Raw genomic sequence first — 21,862 nt, forward strand, 5'->3', positions numbered from 1 at the left:
AGCTGTAGCGGGGAGCACACTGAAGCGGCTCGTGCTGAATGGAGAAGACCGGACTGCGCAAGCGCGTCTAAAAAAGCAAGCTGCCAGCGAATTTAGACGGAACCATGGAGACGAGGACGCTAGCAACGGAGCAGGTAAGTGGAATAACTTCTGTATGGCTCATATTTAATGCACGATGTATATTACAAAGTGCATTAATATGGCCATACGGAAGTGTATACCCCCACTTGGTTTCGCGAGACCACCCCTTTAAAGATCCATCAACAATTTGCACATCAAAAGAGGGGACATTGTTTCTAGTTTTCACATAGACAAAACTGGTTCGGCCACCTACTGGGAGTCAGCACAAAGTTGGTATTCAGTAAGATAACTGAATAAAATCTAATTGAATAAAATCTAATTAATCATACATTTAGTATTTTAAAATCAATATTCAAATAAACGCTTGAATATACCTTTTTACATATGATTCTGTATCCAAATTCTACTAGCAACTTCCGGAATGTTTTACATATAATACATAACATTATATAACCAAATAACTAATGTCACATTTATTACACTGTTTCCTTATCTTTCTTATGTTAGGTTATTGATTAATATTGATTGACCCCTATCATCAGTCACATATATGATGTCTCTGGGAGTTATATCAGTACTAGAGCGTTATAAGAGGAGCAGCTGATATCAGTCATATATATGATGTCTCTGGGAGTTATATCAGTACTGGAGCTTTATAAGAGGAGCAGCTATCAGTCCCATACATGATATCTCTGGAAGTTATAGCAGTACTGGAGCAATATAAGAGGAGCCGCTGATATCAGTCACATATATGATATCTCTGGAGGTGATAGCAGTACTGGGGCATTATAAAAGTAGCTGCTGATAACAGGGAGCAATAGATTGTATTCACCTATCCTACAGTTTGCAGGTGTAGTGCTTTAACCGCATTCTCTTAGTGCTGACATTCAGGACTTCTTAGCTTCGCCTTCTCCCTCTACATTTTGAGGACATTTAATATTTGATAAGTGAAGTTTTAGAGTTAGGAACTTTTGAGTTGTCTTTCTGTTCTCGTTGGGGAAGCACCCAGCTGGGGAGGGGATGTGACATCATCAGGGGATCTCCGCAGACTTTCCCAGCTAATAAAGCCGGAAGCCAACTTGGCTTGTGCAGAGTGTGGTAAGATCAGAAGTGTTAGTCATGGCGCAGACGAGGAGCGGCACCGGCTCTCCGCCTCATGAGAACGAGTTTGTGTCCGGGTATCCGGCCAGCATTTGTGACAACGTTCCCGGCTGCAAATATCTCTGCTGCAACTGTAACAATGTCCTGAAGAAGGCACAGCAGACGCTCTGCGGTCACCGCTACTGCTCGCCGTGCCTCGCCTGGATAGTCAGGTCAGTGACTTTCACAAATAGACTGACAGCAAGCAGAGATCTTGAAAAATAGTGAGGAATTCAAACACAAAGTCTGGAACAATCGTATTTACAACCTGGCCTGACCGAATACTTCTCACAGCTGAGGGGTTGTTGCAATGTATCCAGTGCAGATAGATAAACATCCTCAGTCTGATATGTTACCTACACTGATACATTGTAACAAACTATCGGCACTGCAGAGATCTCTGCTGCTGTTTAGGATTGTCTGCACTGCCATATTGTAACAAACCCTCAGCTGTGAGAAGTATTAGGTCTGTACAGATTTGTTCAGAGGATAAGAATAAGCCACGTTTTGGCAAGATTGCCTCTGCTTGCACATGGCCGAAGTTTGGCAGTTGTCGTCTCATGATCATCTGCTGGAGTTTGTTCTTGTGCTCCCCACCTAGTGTACCAGGTGTGAGCAGATCATCAGATATACCAACGGCAAGCAGAGTTGCGTGTGTGTGTGTGTGTGTCTATATATATATATATATACACACATACATACATCTACCTACATCTTTGTGAAAGCCAATTGCGCCGCTAGAAAAAGTAGACTGTTTGGGGGTGTTGGGACCAGTGGATGTGTGAGGGCATACAAGGTGACTGGGCTCAGGACCCCCCGACAGACCACCAGTAGAGAGGAGCATCTGACCAGACTGTTAGGGGGTGTTGGCACCAGTGGATGTGTGAGGGCACACAAGGTGACCGGGCTCAGGACGCCCCCTACAGACCACCAGTAGAGAGGAGCATCTGACCAGACTGTTAGGGGGTGTTGGGACCAGTGGATGTGTGAGGGCGCAGAAGGTGGCCGGGCTCAGGACGCCCCCTACAGACCACCAGTATAAAGGAGCGTCTGATTGTCCGACAAGCACCAGCACCTCCAACTGTTTTGTGGTTCACCATCCAGAAGCAGGGGGCGCCAGCACTACACCCTGGTGTCTGTCGTAACCATTTCCAGGCACTTGGCTGAAGGACTTTTGGTCTCATGGCCCCCATTACATGTACGGCCTCTGACACCCACCATCACCTCCGTTTGCAGTGGTGTCGTGAACTATGAAAATGGACTGTAATGGAGTGGAACCAGGTTGTCTTCAGCGTCAAATCCAGGTTTAGTTTGGGTGCTGATGACGGCTGTGTTTGTGTCTAGAAACCTCAGGGTTAGCACCGCAATCCTGCCTTTGCTGTGGAGCACCACAAGGCTCTGTGCTGGGCCCAGTGTTCAACATTTTTATAAATGATCTGGAGGAAGGAATTGAGGGGAAACTGATCAAATTTGCCCAAAGCTAGGAGGGATAGCTAACACTAGGGAAGAAAGAGTATTCAAAAAGATCTAGAAAAGCTTGCACAGTGGTCGGCGACTAACAGAATGGTATTTAACAAGGAGAAATGCAAAGTCCTACTTCTGGGCAAGAATAATGAAAAAAGCACATACAGAATGGGAGGAATTGGGCTAAGCAGCAGCACATGTGAAAAAGACTTGGATATACTAATAGATCATAGACTGAACATGAGTCAACAATGTGATGCAGCAGCCAAAAAGGCAAACACAATTCTGGGATGTATTAAGAGAAGCATAAAGTCTAGATCATGTGAGGTAATTCAATAATCACGCAAAAGATTTTTTGAGCGATAATCGTTGTGTCTAAACCGAGCTTTAGAGTGTGCGTTCTGCCGCTCTGTCATTGTTTCCTGATGAGTTGGTAACTAAACAGAAACACATTGAACCCAGAGAAAAAGAACCAAACTAGATCAGCAGAATATTATATTGATTAGTGATGACACAAAATCACGTGTCTAATGAGCCGAATGAGAGAAAGAGATCTATGAAGAAACCAGTGATATTAGGCACATCTATTGAGGATCTTTTTTACAGCGTCTGCCAGGCGCAATATTAAGCCTAAGGCTGGGTTCACACAGGGCAGATTGGCCGCGTAAATTCCGTCCGAAATTTCGCCGCAGCAGATCCGCCTGCTGCCGCTAATCCCGGGATTAGCCAGCCATGTGGACGAGATTTCTCAGCGAATCCGTCACGGCAAAGCCGCCACTGCGGCACGGATTCACCAGCCGCAGCATGTCCATTTTTTTTTTCCATTGCGGACACACTCTTCTCTATGGGAGCACCGGCCGCAACGGAAAAGTGTATGGCCAAGCCGCTCCAAAACCCGCGGCTGAGTGCCGCTGGTTTTGAAGCAGTGCTTTCCCGTCGGAAATCTCACGCATTTTTGCTGTGGCCAAGCCGTGAGATTTCCGCCGGGAATACGCCATCTGGGAACCCAGCCTTAGGGGTCCATACACTTGCGTTTTTTTAACGCTGCTTTTTTTTTTTTACGTGGGTCACCCGTGTAGATGATCCGCAGTTCAATATGCCCATAGACTATCAATGGGCATCCGCAGATATTTAAATACCTGCGGATGTCATTTTTTTCCCGGCGTGCGAATTGCACACAGGGAAAGAAACACAGCATGCTCCATTTTTCTGCGGATCCCGCAGCGGCGGCTTCCATTGAAGTTAATGGAAGCCGTCCGGTCCGCGGCACACCTGCAGCTGATACTGCGGATGTGCTGCTGATCCGTGGGAAAGCAGGAGATTTTTAAAAAGTCACAGCGCATGCACCGTGCAGAAGGAAGAGGAGTTGGCCGCGATGGAGGAGACCCGTGCCGCGTCCGGACAGGTGAGTACATGTATTTTTTGCCTCATGTCTGCGGGCACAGTAGGAATCCGCTGCAGGATTCTGCACTCAGAATCCATGTGTGCCTATGGGCATGAGGCCTAAGATTCTTTCAAAAAGACCCATACACATATGTGACCAGGGTGGATGAGAACATTACACCTATGACACATCAGATACCGGGAGGTACCACACCTGTGATATATCTAACTGTAGCTGTTGGAGTCACACCTTGACCTAGACTCTATATTCTTTTTCGGTCTGGGCTACTGTGGCAGGGGTGATGTATAATTTTAATACATTTTTGTTTTTGTGTTTGTTTTTTTGCACTGGCCGAGGAATCCTATTGTTAATATGATACACTAATAAAGGTTATTATTTATTTATGTATCCATCCACTCACTTTACTGATCAGACCAGTAAATAACTGATTCCCCTGCCTCAGTGAAATTGTATCTAAGCTAGAGGTGATACAACAGGGTATAGAGCCTTTCAGTGTGTGGCGCCACCATAACTCCTAGACAACATGCCCGCTGCCTTGGGGTCATATTTGACTCTGATCTCTCTTTTGCCCCCTACATCCAATCTCTGGCCCGAACATGTCGGCTGCACCTCAAGAACATCGCAAGAATCCGCTCTTTTCTCACTGTGGACACGCTAAAAACGCTTATTGTCGCCCTCATCCACTCCCGGCTCGATTATTGCAACTCGTTGCTGATCGGCCTCCCCTGCACCAGACTCTGCCCTCTCCAATTCATCCTGAATGCGGCAGCCAGGCTCATCTTCCTGTCCAGCCGCTACTCGGACGCCTCTGTCCTGTGCCGCTCACTGCACTGGCTGCCCGTTAAATACAGAATTCAATTCAAACTCGCCACCTTCATCCACAAAGCCCTCCACAGTGCAGCGCCCCCCTATATCGCCTCCCTCATCTCAATCCATCAACCAGCCCGGGCTCTCCGCTCTGCTAATGAAACCAGACTGTGCGCCCCTTCAATTCGAACTTCTCATTCCCGCCTCCAAGACTTCTCCAGAGCAGCACCGGTCCTCTGGAACGCACTACCAAAGGCTACCCGAGCAATCCAGGACCCGCAGAACTTCAGGCGTTCTCTAAAAACGTACCTCTTCAGGGAGGCACACCACATTCCCTAAACAAACCTCTCTGTACTCCGCCTGATAACATGCTCCCTGACCTACTGACTGCAATCCCTGCTAGCCATCATAAACCGCTCCTGCAGTCACACCGTTTCTGCCGTCACACGGCTAAATGTCTGACCATTGTCTATGTGTATAGCATCGCTCACTCTCCACCTCGCCATACCTGCACATCTCCACCTCGCCATACCGTGCACATCTCCACCTCGCCATACCGTGCACATCTCCAGCCCCTTTACCCTCTGTATCACCCCATTACTTGTAGTATGTAAGCTCGTTGGAGCCCCGCACCCCTATTGTTTCCATCAACTGATTACTATATGTAACCGTGGTTCTGTAATGTTTGTATTTTGTCTTTCTGTATTCCCCCCTGTCTATGTAAGCGCTGCGGAATATGTTGGCGCTATACAAATAAAGATTATTATTTATACCCACCCGTATCACATATCGTATCCAAGCTAGAGGCGGTCCAACAGGGTACTAGAGCCTCCATGCCTAACCGTATCACATATCGTATCCAAGCTAGAGGTGGTACAACAGGGTACTAGAGCCTCCATGCCTGGCCGTATCACATCTTGTATCCCAGCTAGAGGTGGTACAACAGGGTACTAGAGCCTCCCTGCCCACCGGTATCACATCTTGTATCCAAGCTAGAGGCGGTACAACAGGGTACTAGAGCCTCCATACAAGAGGTCGGTTCTCCACAATAAATGACCCTTTTGCTCTGATGTTGTAATAACTTATATCAGCGTTACAATCACACAAGTTTCATCCTCCGACATCTTCTAGGGGAGGGATTGGTCTGACAAGGAGTGTATATAAGTGGGAAAGTCTGGCAATAGAGCAGCTGATGTATTCCCATATTCCACAGAGAGACGCTGTAATATTGCTCTACCTCTAGAGATCACTCCAGTCACATCCAGAGCTGCAGCTACTATCCTGCTGTCTCAGAGGCCAGTATCACCCATGCTGCATCCATTTGTCTCCTGCACAGAAATCATAAATCTCCCATCTGCCCGCGGTGTGCGGAGGACCCGAGCTCCCTGACGGAGGACAGCTACCTGGCGGAGGACAAGGTAGGCTGAGGCCCGCAGCACAGAGCATCTCAGGTCGCCTCTGATGTGAAAGGCGCTATATACACTGAGCTAGTCCATGGGCCCTCTGACTACAGGCTTTAAGTGTGGGGGGCCACGTGTATTAGGCGTGGTTCACATCTGTGTTCCCTCGTCTCTGACGTGAAAATAGCGCTGAGCACATCTGCCATTACAAGACAACGTGGATGTGAACAGCGCCGGGCGCACATTGTCTGATCGCTCCCGTAACCACTGGAGCGCACATCTACATCCATCCAGAAGAGGTTACGGAAGCGAAAGCTACCATGTTTGGCTGTTGGGGAACCCCATCAATGGGCTTCCCCCATAGTCATCTAGTCTGGGGGATATCCACAGTCTGTCATGTGGCCTGGTGCAGCGCGATGAACATTCCGTTTCTGGAGTCTCTGACCTTTAAGTCTGGTTTCTGTTCTAGGCTTTCAGTGACACGGCCATTAATAAGGAAATCTCCGAATTAGGGGTTCACTGCGTGATACCAGACTGCAAGTGGAGCGGGGTGCTCAGAGAATACGAGGTGAGTACAGAACACACATCCACTAGAGAGCAGTGGTGACATCACGGAGAATACAGCCTATCTATTCACTAGAGAGCAGTGGTGACATCACGGAGAATACAGCCTATCTATTCACTAGAGAGCAGCGGTGACATCACTGAGAGTGCAGCCTATCCCTACACTAGAGAAGCGGTGACATCACTTAGAATGCAGCCTATGCATTGACTGGTGAAAAGCAGTGAGATCATTGAGAGTACAGCCTATCCATTCACTAGAGAACAGCAGTGACATCATTGAGAATGCAGCCTATCCATTCACTAGAGAGCAGCGGTGACATCACTGAGAATGCAGCCTATTCATTCACTAGAGAACAGCGGTGACATAATAATAATAATAAACTTTATTTGTATAGCGCCAACATATTCCGCAGCGCTTACATAGACAGGGGGAATACAGAAAGACAAAAATTACAGAATACGGTTACATAGTAATCAGTTGATGGAAACAATAGGGGTGCGGGTCCTGCTCCAATGAACTTACATACTACAAGTAATGGGGTGATACAGAAGGTAAAGGGGCTGGAGATGTGCACAGTATGGCGGGGTGGAGAGTGAGCGATGTTATACACATAGACAATGGTCAGACATTTAGCCGTGTGACGGCAGAATCGGTATGACTGCAGGAGCGGTTTATGATGGCTACCAGGGGTTGCAGTCAGTAGGTCAGGGAGCATGTTATCAGGCGGAGTACAGAGAGGTTTGTTTAGGGAATGCCGTATGCCTCCCTGAAGAGGTGCGTTTTTAGAGCACGCCTGAAGTTCTGCGAGTCCTGGATTGCCCGGGTAGCCATTGGTAGTGCGTTCCAGAGGACCGGTGCTGCTCTGGAGAAGTCTTGGAGGCGGGAATGAGAAGTTTGAGTTAGAGGGGCGCACAGTCTAGTTTCGTTAGCAGAGCGGAGAGCCCGGGCTGGTTGATGGATTGAGATGAGGGAGGCGATATAGGGTGGCGCTGCGCTGTGGAGGGCTTTGTGGATGAAGGTAGTGAGTTTAAATTGAATTCTGTATTTAACGGGCAGCCAGTGCAGTGACCGGCACAGGGCAGAGGCATCTGAGTAGCGGCTGGACAGGAAGATGAGCCTGGCTGCCACATTCAGGATGGATTGGAGAGGGTAGAGTCTGGTGCAGGGGAGGCCGATCGGCAACGAGTTGCAGTAATCAAGGCGGGAGTGGATGAGGGCGACAATAAGCGTTTTTAGCGTGTCCACAGTGAGAAAAGAGCGGATTCTTGCGATGTTCTTGAGGTGCAGCTGACATGTTTGGGCCAGAGATTGGATGTAGGGGGCAAAAGAGAGATCAGAGTCAAATATGACCCCAAGGCAGCGGGCGTGTTGTCTAGGAGTTATGGTGCCGCCACACACTGAGATGGAGATGTCAGGATGAGGTCGGTTAGTGGAGGGTGGAAATAGCAGTAAGTCAGTTTTAGAGTTCACAGAGTACCGCCTATCGCTTCACTAGAGCAGCGGTGACATCACTGAGAATGCAGCCTACCCATTCACTAGAGAGCAGCGGTGACATCACTGAGAATGCAGCCTATCCATTAGGGTATAGTGGTGACATCAGTGTGAGGCCTGCCTGTCTGTTCCCCTCCTCTTTGTTCATCATCGCCTTTCTACCGCAGGATCATCAGCGCGTTTGTGATTTTGCCGCAATTCGTTGTCACACCGGCTGCGGGGAGACGCTTCAGAGGAAGTTTCTGGCCGATCACTTGGACCATGAATGCGCCATTAATACCTCTGAGTGTCCACGATGTTCCTGCAGGATCTCAAGAAACACAAGTACGGTAAGACGGGAACCTCCAGACCCTGTGCAACTACACTGGAGACAAGTAAAGTGCTCTGAGAACAGAACACTAAAGAGTTAACATTACCAGCACATTCCTAGTACTTGTCTCTGGTGAACCCGTTTGACAGCAGGCGGCTCCAGCAGAAGTCACCCACTATCCTCTACCCTGCAGCTTCTCTCACTGAGATCTGACAATGTCACACTTCTCCCTCATTTCAGAAACACAATTGTGAGAAAACGTTCTTCAAGGACCCCGCAGCCCAAACATCAGATCCTCCAGCCAAAGGCAAAGTAAGGAGATCAGTGTTCTAGAAAGGGTTAACCCTCAAAATGATGCAAATGTGGGGACGGCAGCCCCCAGACTATAGGGAACAATGGCTAACAATGTTCTCCCCACAGAGCCCCCACGCTGCCACCGCCGACTGCCGCTTCGCTCCTCTGGGCTGCACCTACAGGGTAAGTAACACCACAAGTGTGAACAGGATCCTCTGTGCTGCTGCGGATCTAACTCCTTACGCCATCAGCTGAGGACCCTGCAGAGGACTTCAGGAGAGTGGTCCTAGATAAGGAGGGTTACAGGAAGGAGCAGGGTCCCAGCAGCACAGAGAATGTCAGGAAAGTGGTCCCATATAAGGAGAGCTACAGGAAGGAGGAGGGTTCCAGTAGCACAGAGGATGTTAGGAGAGTGGTCCTAGATAAGGAGGGTTACAGGAAAGAGCAGGGTCCCAGCAGCACAGAGTACTTCAGGAGAGTGGTGCTAGATAAGGAGGGTTACAGGAAGGAGCAGGGTCCCAGCAGCACAGAGGATGTCAGGAGAGTGGTCCTAGATAAGAAGGGTTACAGGAAGGAGCATGGTCCCAGCAGCACAGAGTACTTCAGGAGAGTGGTCCTAGATAAGGAGGGTTACAGGAAGGATCAGGGTCCCAGCAGCACAGAGGCTGTCAGGAAAGTGGTCCTAGATAAGGAGGGTTACAGGAAGGATCAGGGTCCCAGCAGCACAGAGGCTGTCAGGAAAGTGGTCCCATATAAGGAGAGCTACAGGAAGGAGGAGGGTTCCAGTAGCACAGAGGATGTTAGGAGAGTGGTCCTAGATAAGGAGGGTTACAGGAAAGAGCAGGGTCCCAGCAGCACAGAGTACTTCAGGAGAGTGGTGCTACCGGTAGATAAGGAGGGTTACAGGAAGGAGCATGGTCCCAGCAGCACAGAGTACTTCAGGAGAGTGGTCCTAGATAAGGAGAGCTACAGGAAGGAGCAGGGGCCCAGCAGCACAGAGGACTTCAGGAGAGTGGTCCTAGATAAAGAGTCACAGGAAGGAACAGGGTCCCAGCAGCACAGAGGATGTCAGGAAAGGAGTGTGTGGATCTTGTGAGAGTCGAAAGGGGTTTTGTCTGTCCTTAAGGAGAGCACCTAGAAGGTGAGTGAGGAGACTTATAAGGCCATGCATGCTCCTCTGGGTAATATGCAAATAAGGAAGATGGAACAATACCTCTGCAGCGCCACCTATTGGATGACAGCATTCCTTCAAATCAATGTCCGAGTCTTTACACAAGTCTTAACAATGAATGGGAATTGAAAACCAACAGCCAGACCCCATACACAGACAGCTGTTTCGGGGTGTTTGCCCCTCATCAGTGTGCAGACTGTATTCCTGGGGTCTGCACTTTCCATTATGTAACTATTGGTTTGTCACCTCCTACAAGATCAGCACTTCCCTCTCCTGAAATACTCTGGGGGTCCTGATTAGTATATATATCTACTTGAGCAGGGCAGTCCTGAAAAGTAGATGCAGGGGGAGCAAACTGCATGTTACTATGCGGTCCAGTTGTGTAAATCCCAGCGCTGGGAGCGCCCCCTGGTGGTGGTTTCTGGCAGCATGTGGAGGGGAGCAGGGGATTTGGAGCTGTGTACCAGAAAAAAAATGAACTCTGACCCCTATTAACAAAATGTTTAGATTCTACAGAATTACACTATAGGGTCCTGCCGGAGACCCCCACTATTAACCCCTTCACCACCCTAACCCTCCAGGAAAGTTACGCCTAACCCTGTCACTAGCGGTGTTACCCCCATCATCCTCTACTTTACCATCTCTTTCTGTCACTGACATTTGCTACTTTCCAGGGGAGCAGAGACGAGATGAAGGAACACGACAAGTCGGCGGGCGCGTCGCACCTCTCGCTGGTTTTACCGGTTTTACTACAGATAAAGAATGGTCTTCCCAAAAATGGTTTCTCTGACTGCAATGGAGACGCGTGGAAAATACCTAAAAGTATGTATAATGGAGAGTCAAGTTTCGAGGAGACCGCCACGGACTGCGCCCACCATAATGGCAGCGTGACGGGGTCCAATCTGATCTCCAGGATCTGTGTGCTGGAAAGCCGGATACAAGTCACTGAAAATATCGTCACGGTGATCCACCGAGAGATCGACTCCTCCAACGCCAAGCTGGCCGCAGCACTGGAGCGGATGGATGAAGAGCAGCGCAGGGTGCGGGCCTGCGAGGCGAAGGTGGGCAAAACTGCAGGGTCCTAGTGATGTCATAGACCGGGTCATATCAGAGGCGCCATTCTCTGTCCTCTGACATCCCGCAGGAGCCGGCGCCGCGACGCTCCCTTCACCACCCTCATACGGTCTTTTATTGCCTGCAGATTGCAGATTTGTGCTGCACGATCGCCCAGAAGGACATTGAAATGAACGAGTTACACCTGCAGCTGGCGACGCTTGAGCAGACGTCCTACGATGGGATCTTCCTGTGGAAAATCTCCGAATTCACGAAGAAATGTCAGGACGCGAGCGTGGGAAGAAGCGTCAGCCTCTACTCCCCAGGTAAGAACATCCCTATAAGAGACAGGGAGCAACCTGACCTCTACATCTATCATCATACTTAAGGTATACTCCAGTCACATCCAGAGCTGCACTCACAACACTGCTGTTACATTATGTGTAATACACCAGTCACATCCAGAGCTGCACTCACAACACTGCTGTTACATTATGTGTAATACACCAGTCACATCCAGAGCTGCACTCATAATACTGTTGTTACATAATGTCTTTTACTCCAGTCACATCTAGCGTCACTCCACACCATTACCCAGGACACAGGTCCCTCCTGAACCCCAAGCTGAAGCTCTTGCCTACAGTGATACATTGATACTGACCAGTGCCCCAATTGTAGCCCGCCACAGGGACATTAATACAGGCAGCACATGAGGATGTGTCGGAGATCAGCGGTGCCCGGACAAAGGATCCATACTCTGAGTTTATAGAAAGCATTGTGACTCCAGCTCTAGAGGATAAAACAGTATGTAACCGCAGTATTGTGAGTGCAGCTCTGGAGGATAATACAAATTGTAACCGCAGTATTGTGAGTGTAGCTCTAGGGGATAAAACATGATGTAACCGTAGTGAGTGCAGCTCTGGAGTATAAAACATATTGTAACCGCAGTATTGTGAGTGTAGCTCTGGAGTATAAAACATAATGTAACCGCAGTATTGTAAGTGCAGCTCTGGAGGATAAAATATTATGTAACCGCAGTATTGTGAGTGCAGCTCTGGAGGATAATACAAAATGTAACCACAGTATTGTGAGTGTAGCTCTAGGGGATAAGACATGATGTAACTGCAGTATTGTGAGTGTAGCTCTAGGGGATAAAACATGATGTAACCGTAGTGAGTGCAGCTCTGGAGTATAAAACATAATGTAACCGCAGTATTGTAAGTGCAGCTCTAGAGGATAAAATATTATGTAACCGCAGTATTGGGAGTGCAGCTCTGGAGTATAAAACATATTGTAACCGCAGTATTGTGAGTGTAGCTCTGGAGTATAAAACATATTGTAACCGCAGTATTGTGAGTGTAGCTCTGGAGTATAAAACATAATGTAACCGCAGTATTGTAAGTGCAGCTCTGGAGGATAAAATATTATGTAACGGCAGTATTGTGAGTGCAGCTCTGGAGGATAATACAAAATGTAACCACAGTATTGTGAGTGTAGCTCTAGGGGATAAGACATGATGTAACCGTAGTGAGTGCAGCTCTGGAGTATAAAACATAATGTAACCGCAGTATTGTAAGTGCAGCTCTAGAGGATAAAATATTATGTAACCGCAGTATTGGGAGTGCAGCTCTGGAGGATAATACAAAATGTAACCACAGTATTGTGAGTGTAGCTCTAGGGGATAAGACATGATGTAACTGCAGTATTTTGAGTGCAGCTGTGGATGATAAGACATGATGTAACAGTAGCAGTGTGAGCGCAGCTCTGGATGTGTCTGTCAGCCCAATGGTGGTAGATACTTACAGCTTGGCTGTTCCCTGCTGCACTGCATTGTGGGAGATTATATTATAGGCGACGACATTATAACTTCTCCCTCGTTGCAGCGTTCTACACGGCGAAGTACGGTTACAAAGTGTGCCTGCGCGTTTACCTAAACGGAGACGGCACCGGGAAGGGAACGCACATCTCCCTGTTCTTCGCCATCATGAGAGGAGAATACGACGTCCTGCTGTCCTGGCCGTTCAAGCACAAGGTAAACCTGCGCCATTGTCGTATAAACGGCGTCTGTCGTCGCGCCAGAGTCTAAGACTGCTCACATCTGCGTTATTGCTTTCATCTCCGGAACAGAAAAACGGAATCGCTGCAGGGTCCCTCCTATGATGCAACCGGTCGGCGCTGGACGGACACCCGTGACTATAAAGGGGTCCGTCCCATTCTTGTCCTGCCCTTCGCCATTTTCCCGGGGCGAAGGGCAGGACAAGATCTACATCAGAGATGTGAAGAGAGCTGAAGCCGCGCCGCCATGTCTTTATGGTGGTATCAATACAGTCTAGGAAGCGTCTACGTTAGGCCGGATTCACGCGAGCGTATACGTATTTACGCCATGTTTTCACGTATCGGGCATTGTGTATTTGCTCGCACAGCAGCGTTCTTTACTGTACTTTTTGCGCACACAAAAAACACGAACTGATGCTCTCACCCATTGGAAGTGCCTGGTGTGTTCTTTGCCTTCGCAAATGCGTGAGAAAATAGCGTGTACGGTATATATTTTTTGCGCACGCCGAATACGCACATGTGAACGAACCCACTGAAGTCAATGAGCTCTTTTTTCTGCGTATTGCAAAACTCTTATGTGTGAATCGGCCGGAGTCTCGGTCAGGTGACGCCTATTTCCTTCTTTGGCGCTGTTCCCCATTGAAGCAAATAAATCCTGGCCCCACGGCGTCGCGATAAGGGGGCGGAGTCTCCACTTTTAGGATCTCCATTTTCGTCCTAAGCAGCGTCTGCTCTCTCCCTACAGGTGACGTTCATGCTCATGGACCAGAGTAACCGCGAACACGTGATTGACGCGTTCCGACCAGACATCATGTCCGTCTCCTTCCAGCGGCCTGTAAACGACATGAACATCGCCAGCGGCTGCCCCCTCTTCTGCCCCCTCTCCAAACTGCAGTGCGGAAGGAGCCACTACGTGCGGGACGACACCATATTCATCCGCTGCATCATAGACACCGCAGCGTAGTCGCCGACTACCCAGCAAGTCATGTACAGTCTTATTTATTGTTTATTTAAAGAAAATGGCGCCAGGTGCCGCCGCTGAGGGACCAAACCCACCATCCCCCCCACCAGAGGCAAACGGAAAAAGACACACAACAATGGCGCAGTCTCTCCAGTCACTTCTATTGCTCTCTGTTATCAGCCATCTTTCAACACTGACCGTTCTGGCTGCAGACTGTATTATGTGCTGATGAGATTTTCGGTCTATTTGCGCCATCATACTAGTGCCGTATAATAAATGGAGGTGCGCGCCGCACGCTGCCATCACACACGGTTGAATCATTCTTTACATTTCTGCCCCCCCTTATATATAAAACCAACAATCCTCCCAGAATTCCCCTACATTCTGTTCATCCTGAGCTTCCACAGTGGTGAATAGAATGTCAGAGCTGCAGTAAAGACTGACACATGTACACAAACATAGCAGTAAGATGACAGGATGTAATATTGGACATGCCGTTCACGGACGGACCGTTGTGTGACCTCTTCTATAGACGCTGCACCCCGGCCGCCGCAGAGCGCACACAGCGCTCATTCCTCTCATCTCGTAGATGGAGTCACATGATCGGTACATGTAATCCGCAGATAAAAACACATTATATCGCCATGTAACCGAGCCGGGCGACCAGCTGCCACTCCCGTTATGTCCCGGCGGTGGGCTGGCGATTATCTCTTCATCCCGTCACTATACGGTTACATGGCGGGGGCATAACCTACATGTACGAAAAAACCCTCCCGTATTTACTGCGCCGTCTTCTCTGTTACATAGAGGGGATTAAATGGGAACAATAGGGAACGATACAATGTAATAAGACGGCGCAGGGGGTGGCGGCCTCCACCCGATCACAATGGACGACCTCTAACAGAACCGCCATGTTATGGAAAGTTTGGCGCAGGTGGATGGTGCTGAGTGTACCCAATGGACCCTGGAGAAGTCTACAGCCGCCATACTGCCGGGTGTCATATGGGGGCGTCAGAGAGTTGGGGCTCGTGCTCTCACAAACATCCAGGTGGCGCAGCTCAGGTGTCTCCATGCGGCTGCACCTGTTGGCGGGTAATCAGTTCACCGGTCCTAAGTGGCGGGCACTGTGCAGCAGCGATGTGGTCCAAAGCCGCGCTGTGATGTAAATTGCGCAGCTGGCTAATCTAATAGTTCACTGACTGTAGTTGTTGATGATTGCACAGTTTTAGGCAAATTGTGCGGCCATTTACCATAAACTGTCATTTTAACACCCCGTTGACACGTCAGTCCTTGATATGGAGCCCGCTTTCAGTGGCCGCATACCGTTTTCCCTCCTTGAATGTCACTAAAGCCGGTTATGGATCCGCATGCAAATCCGCAGCAGAATTTAGAGGCTCCGCCTCCTGACTCTGCCGTGGAGCATGTGGCCGTTCAGAAAACTCTGCCACATTAATCTCCGGATGGACACTTAGAGGGCATCTCCCACTTCTAGCTGTTGTCAGACAGCTCCGTAGATTGTGCAGTGGCCAGTGTTGGTACTGCAAGTCGAGTCTAATTCACTTCAATAGGACTGCAGTACCAGCCAAGACCACTGTGCAATGTACGGCGCTGTCTAAAAACAGCTAGAAGTGGGATAACCCCTTTAAGCTATGCTCATGTGATGGAATCTGCGTTGGATTTTTCCACATGGCTCTTTCCACGGATCTGGATGCGGTATTAACCCTTTGTCTCTGAGCAACGTCCACGTGTGAAATTTCTAACACTGATGTGAACAGACCCTTAACTGAGTAGTAAGCTATGTGGACTTACATCACAGCAGGGGCTCTCAGGGGCATCACTGCCGCCATCAGAGCCCGATCCAGGTGGGCGGCGACTGCTATGTGAGACTCCGCCGCATGCGAAAGGATGTCCGCACAAGCTGCCTGATCTGTGGCAACCGGCCCATAAACGCTTACCATGGATCATCTGCAGCATCTACGGGCGCCGGGGCTTCAGGGCGCTCCTGCAGTGGCGGTCATGTGCCTGAGACTCAAGTGTCTCACTATTACATATCACGTTAGCCCAAACCTAATGGTGGTCTCACGCGGGCGATGATCGTGCGTTTTGCGATTTCTTTTTTTTTTATCGCCCCCGTTTCCCTATGGATCTCCTTTTTATTGCGATTATCGTGCGATGTGTTTTTAACTTTAGAAAGTCCTATTTACTTTCGTGCTAAAAAATCCCAACAAAATCGCGCGAGGAAATTGCGAGCGTCAGCTTTGTTTTTGGGAGAAAAAGCAGCACTGACGCTCAAAAATCGCAGAAGCAAAGACGCAATTTGGCTGCGATTTTCCGGCTGCAATATTGCGATCGCCTGTGTGAAACCAACCTAAATCTGCATGCAGTGAGCTCCCTCTAGTGGCAGCTGCAGGTGGCTGTTATGGCAAGCTGTCCAGTGCTGGACCCCTCCTATCACTGGGGCCCCATCGCTGTTTCCTCTATGGTGGGTTTTCAGGGTTAGCTGAAGTCTGCGCTACTTAATAAATGGCGGCACCGCAAAGCAAGTCCGGTGTGAAGACTTTATTTACTGCATTCTGTCTTGCCTGGGAATCCAACCATAGTGTCAGTATACACTGAAGTTCTGCATTCTATTCACCAATCAGGAAGCTAAGGATGAACAGCCCCCCACTAGACAATGGGAGCAACTATGAACGATGAGTGTATTCCACGGTACCGTGCGGCAGCCGTGTACCCTGTGAGGTGCGACTACTTCTGTGTCATTGGTCTGTATTTTGGGGGCCACTTGCTGCAGAGATCACCTGACTGCCATTCGCAGACCGCGGCTATGGGACGTCTCGTGTTTGTACACAGGAACATTCCTGGGAAACCTGCTCCGTCTAGAAAGAAGAAAACATTCCCAAGGATTCTGTGACCTCATGGATATTCCCGGCGACACAAGAATCACGAAACCGCAGGATATACGGGCTGCTAACTGCGCTGAGGATGGTATTAAAGGGACGGCGCAGTCTGGAGAGAAATCACTTTATAATGAGAAGCTCTGCAACTTTGTAATACATTTTGTATCTCAGTTCCTCGCCATTTGCTGGATCTCCGCTTGCTGTCAGTGAATGGGAATATTTTGAGTATCTCCAGAACCTTGTCATGCTCAGTGCAGGGCTGTCACAATGTATCAGTGCAGTAAAGAGCTGTCAGCCTGATGTCCAGGAAAGCAGAGATTTGTGCTGCTCTGTTTACGGATTGTATGCACTGATACACTGTAACGGACACTCAGCTGTGAGCAGGACAGGTCAAGAGGGTTTTTTAGAAAAATATTTTTAATCGCTGACAGCAAGCAGAGATCTTGAATATGGGAAGGAAATGAAATACAGAATCAACTGCAAAAGGGACAAACTGTTTAAAACATTGTAACAACTGGGTCACCGGGTACAGCCCGAGGTGGGTAGAGCTGAGATGTGCCCTGCCATCCTAAACTGCTCCTCTGACTACAGACATCACTAAGGTTTCAGGTCCAGCACTCTGAGCAAATTAATTCCATCATATTGCTTGGCTTTTCTGACACATTGCTCCAAATCCCCTGTTTACTTGACAACATTCCCTCCCTGCAGCCATCACTAGGGGGAGCTCCCTGCACACAGATGTATACAACCCCCACTGATCTCAGTGATAGATCTGCAACTCCCCCTAGTGGTAGCTGCATAATCTGTGTATACTATGAGCTCTCCCTAGTGGTGACTGTAAATATTTGTGTGCAGTGAGCTCCCTCAGTGATGGCTATATATATATTTATCTACAGTGAGGTCAGCCTAGTGGTGGCTGTATAAATCTGTATACAGTGAGCTCCCCTTAGTCAGGGCATATAAATCTGTATACAACAAGCTCTCCCCAGTGATAGCTGTATATAGTGAGTGCCCCCTAGTGGCAGCTGTATGTAGCTACACAAAGTGAGCTCCCCTTAGTGGTTGCTGCATATAGGAAGCCCACCCCTCAATGGTGGCAGTATAAATCTGAATGCAATGAGCTCTCCCGAATGGTAATTGTACAAATCTGTACGTAATAAGCTCCCTATAGCGGTGTCTGTATATACTGGTATAAGGTGAGCTCCTCCTACTGATGGCTGTATACATCTGTCAGCAGTAGAACCCCCCTTCCCCCCAGTAGTGGCTATATAAATCTGTGTACAGTGAGCTCCCTCTAGTGATGACTATATAATCTGTATACAGTGAAATCCTCCTAGTGGCGGTTATATAACCCATATACAGTGAGCGCCCCTAGTGGTGACTGTAAATCTGTATACAGTGAGCTCCCCTTAGTGAGGGCATATAAATCTGTATACAACAAGCTCTCCCCAGTGATGGCTGTATATAGTGAGTGCCCCCTAGTGGCAGCTGTATGTAGCTACACAAAGTGAGCTCCCCTTAGTCGTTGCTGCATATAGGAAGCCCACCCCTCAATGGTGGCAGTATAAATCTGTATGCAATGAGCTCTTCCAAATGGTAACTGTACAAATCTGTACGTAATAAGCTCCCTATAGCGGTGTCTGTATATACTTGTATAAGGTGAGCTCCTCCTACTGATGGCTGTATACATCTGTCAGCAGTACCCCCCCCCCCCCCCCCCCCCCGTAGTGGCTATATAAATCTGTGTACAGTGAGCTCCCCCTAGTGGTGACTGTATAATCTTCATGTACTGAGCTTCCTGTAGTGAAGGCTGTATAAATCTGCCTACACTGAGCTCCCCCTAGTGGTAGCGGTATACATCTGTACCTAGTGAGCGCCCTCTAGTGGTGACTGTATAATCTGCAAACAGTGCGCTCCCCCTAGTGGTGGGTGCAGCTGTGGATGGATATGTCATGGAGTGTATCTGCAGAGTTGGATACAATGGCACATATGTGCCCCCCAGTAAGGTGTCGGGTCATTGACTCCCTGGGTAACACTACATCTCCTGTGAAACGCGTCGCTCGCTGGTCCCACATACATCTCGCACTTTCATCCAGACGATATGGAGATAAGTGAAGCCGGTGAGAAAGTCCCGACCTTGGTCCTGCGGATTATTTATTCTGCTTGCTGCTGCATGAAATGCCAATAAATGAGCGATGTTGGCGGAGAGCGACATCTCTGGGCGGGACGGGGGGACGTGGGAACTGTGGGGGGCGCTCTTCAGGGAACAGGTAAGAATGGCTGGGAGGCGTCATGACTGTACAATAAAAAGTAATGGGATTTACTACTAGACTTTGTGTTTTACTTATTCGCTATTTTCAAGATTTCTGCTTGCTGTCAGTGAATGAAAACATTATTTACTTACAGAAGGGGAAAAGCACCACAGAGCTGCGGGCACAGAGCTGCGGACTCAGAGCTGCGGGCACAGAGCTGTGGGCACAGAGCTGTGGGCACAGGCGAAATCTGGCGGTGTAGTTGTAATAGCCATGGAAGCCCCCTGCATTGGTGGAGTCCAGGGGGGCATTCAGCAGGTTAGAGCAGCGCTGACATTATATAAGCCCCATGCAGGAGCCCCCCTCCGGGAGGATGAGGCGCGTCCGGGATCTGATCCGAAGTTTTATAGACTAAGCTTCTTGGCCGCGACTCAAAACATCTGCAGCGCGGGAAAGACGAGTAAAAGGAACTGCTCATCCCCCTGCATATAATAAGACAGAGTGCAGCGGGGTATCTAAGCCTACCACGTGTGATACTGCCTGATGACTCTAAGGCTAGGGTCACACAGGGCGGATTTGTTGCGGTTTTGCTGCGGTTTTGACGCAGAAGAACTGCTTCTGCGGCAAAACCGCTTCAAAGGTTAATTTGGGCTTGCGGATTTTGCTGCGGATTTTCATGCGGAAAAATCTGCAAGCGTTTTTTTCCGCAGCGCTTTTTTACTTTTGTCGCGTATTTGTCGCGTATTTGGTGCGGTTTTGGCTGCGTCCATAGAGGTCTATGGACAAAAAAGCGCTGCGGAAACGACCAAAGAATGAACATGCTGCATCTTTTAAAACCGCGACGCAGCTGCATTTCCGCACTGCGGCTGTGCGGAAAAACTCCGTCCTGTGAGAACAGCTTTTTGGCAAATCTCATTTGTGCTGCATTGTACTGCAAACGCAGCGGTTTTGCCGCAGTGCGGATATGCAACGGCAATCCGCGGCAAAACCGCGGCAAATCCGCCCTGTGTGACCCCAGCCTTATCCTATCGTGTGTGATACTGTCTGCTGTATCTAATCCTACCCTGTGTGATACCGTCTGCTGTATCTAATCCTACCCTGTGTGATACCGTCTGCTGTATCTAATCCTACCCTGTGTGATACCGTCTGCTGTATCTAATCCTACCCTGTGTGATATGGTCTGCTGTATCTAATTTTATCCTGTGTGATACAGTATGTTGTATCTAATCCTATTCTGTGTGATACTGTCTGCTGTATCTAATCCTGTCATGTGTGATACTTTCTGCTGTATCCAATCCTATCCTGTGTGATACTGTCTGCTGTATCTAATCCTACCCTGTGTGATACTGTCTGCTGTATCTAATCCTATCCTGTGTGATACCGTCTGCTGTATCTAATCCTATCCTCTGTAATATTGTCTGCGGCATCTAATCCTACCCTGTGTGATACTGTCTGCTGTATCTAATCCTATTCTGTGTGATACTGTCTGCTGTATGTAATTCTACCCTGTGTGATACCGTCTGCTGTATCTAATCCTACCCTGTGTAATACTGTCTGCTGTATCTAATCCTACCCTGTGTGATACTGTCTGCTGTATGTAATTCTACCCTGTGTGATACCGTCTGCTGTATCTAATCCTACCCTGTGTAATACTGTCTGCTGTATCTAATCCTACCCTGTGTGATACTGTCTGCTCTATTTAATCCTATCCTGTGTGATACTGTCTGCTGTATCTAATCCTACCCTGTGTGATACTGTCTGCTGTATCTAATCCTATTCTGTGTGATACTGTCTGCTGTATGTAATTCTACCCTGTGTGATACCGTCTGCTGTATCTAATCCTACCCTGTGTAATACTGTCTGCTGTATCTAATCCTACCCTGTGTGATACTGTCTGCTGTATCTAATCCTACCCTGTGTGATACTGTTTGCTGTATCTAATCCTACCCTGTGTGATACTGTCTGCTGTATCTAATCCTATCCTGTGTGATACTGTCTGTGGTATCTAATCCTATCCTGTGTGATACTGTCTGCTGTATCTAATCCTATCCTGTGTGATACTGCCTGATGTATCTAATCCTATCCTGTGTGATACTTTCTGTTGTATGCAATCCTATCCTGTGTGATACTGTTTGCTGTATCTAATCCTACCCTGTGTGATACTGTTTGCTGTATCTAATCCTATCCTGTGTGATACTGTCTGCTGTATCTAATCATTTTGTGTGTGATACTGTCTGCTGTATCTAATCCTACCCTGTGTGATACTGTCTGCTGTATCTAATCCTACCCTGTGTGATACTGTCTGCTGTATCTAATCCTACCCTGTGTGATACTTTCTGTTGTATGCAATCCTATCCTGTGTGATACCGTCTGCTGCATCTAACCCTACCATGTGTGATACAGTCTGCTGTATCTAATCCTATCCTGTGTGATACTATCTGCTGTATCTAATCCTACCCTGTGTGATACTGTCTGCTGTATCTAATCCTACCCTGTGTGATACTTTCTGTTGTATG

The 21,862-nt window shown here is 48.5% G+C and overlaps 1 protein-coding gene across 1 annotated transcript; it reads left to right on the top strand.

Annotated features, from left to right (window-relative positions):
• The first annotated feature begins 1,174 nt into the window (after positions 1–1,174).
• Positions 1,175–14,415, top strand: TRAF1 (TNF receptor associated factor 1). Its single transcript, XM_066580307.1, has 10 exons — positions 1,175–1,394; positions 6,234–6,315; positions 6,767–6,865; positions 8,521–8,682; positions 8,904–8,975; positions 9,084–9,140; positions 10,803–11,189; positions 11,330–11,507; positions 13,065–13,213; positions 13,982–14,415. Exons 1-10 carry the CDS (start codon positions 1,201–1,203, stop codon positions 14,198–14,200), a joined length of 1,599 nt encoding a protein of 532 aa, XP_066436404.1. The 5' UTR covers positions 1,175–1,200; the 3' UTR covers positions 14,201–14,415.
• Positions 14,416–21,862: the final 7,447 nt, after the last annotated feature.

Source organism: Eleutherodactylus coqui, chromosome 10 (assembly GCF_035609145.1).
Source record: "Eleutherodactylus coqui strain aEleCoq1 chromosome 10, aEleCoq1.hap1, whole genome shotgun sequence".
Lineage (NCBI taxonomy): Eukaryota > Metazoa > Chordata > Amphibia > Anura > Eleutherodactylidae > Eleutherodactylus > Eleutherodactylus coqui.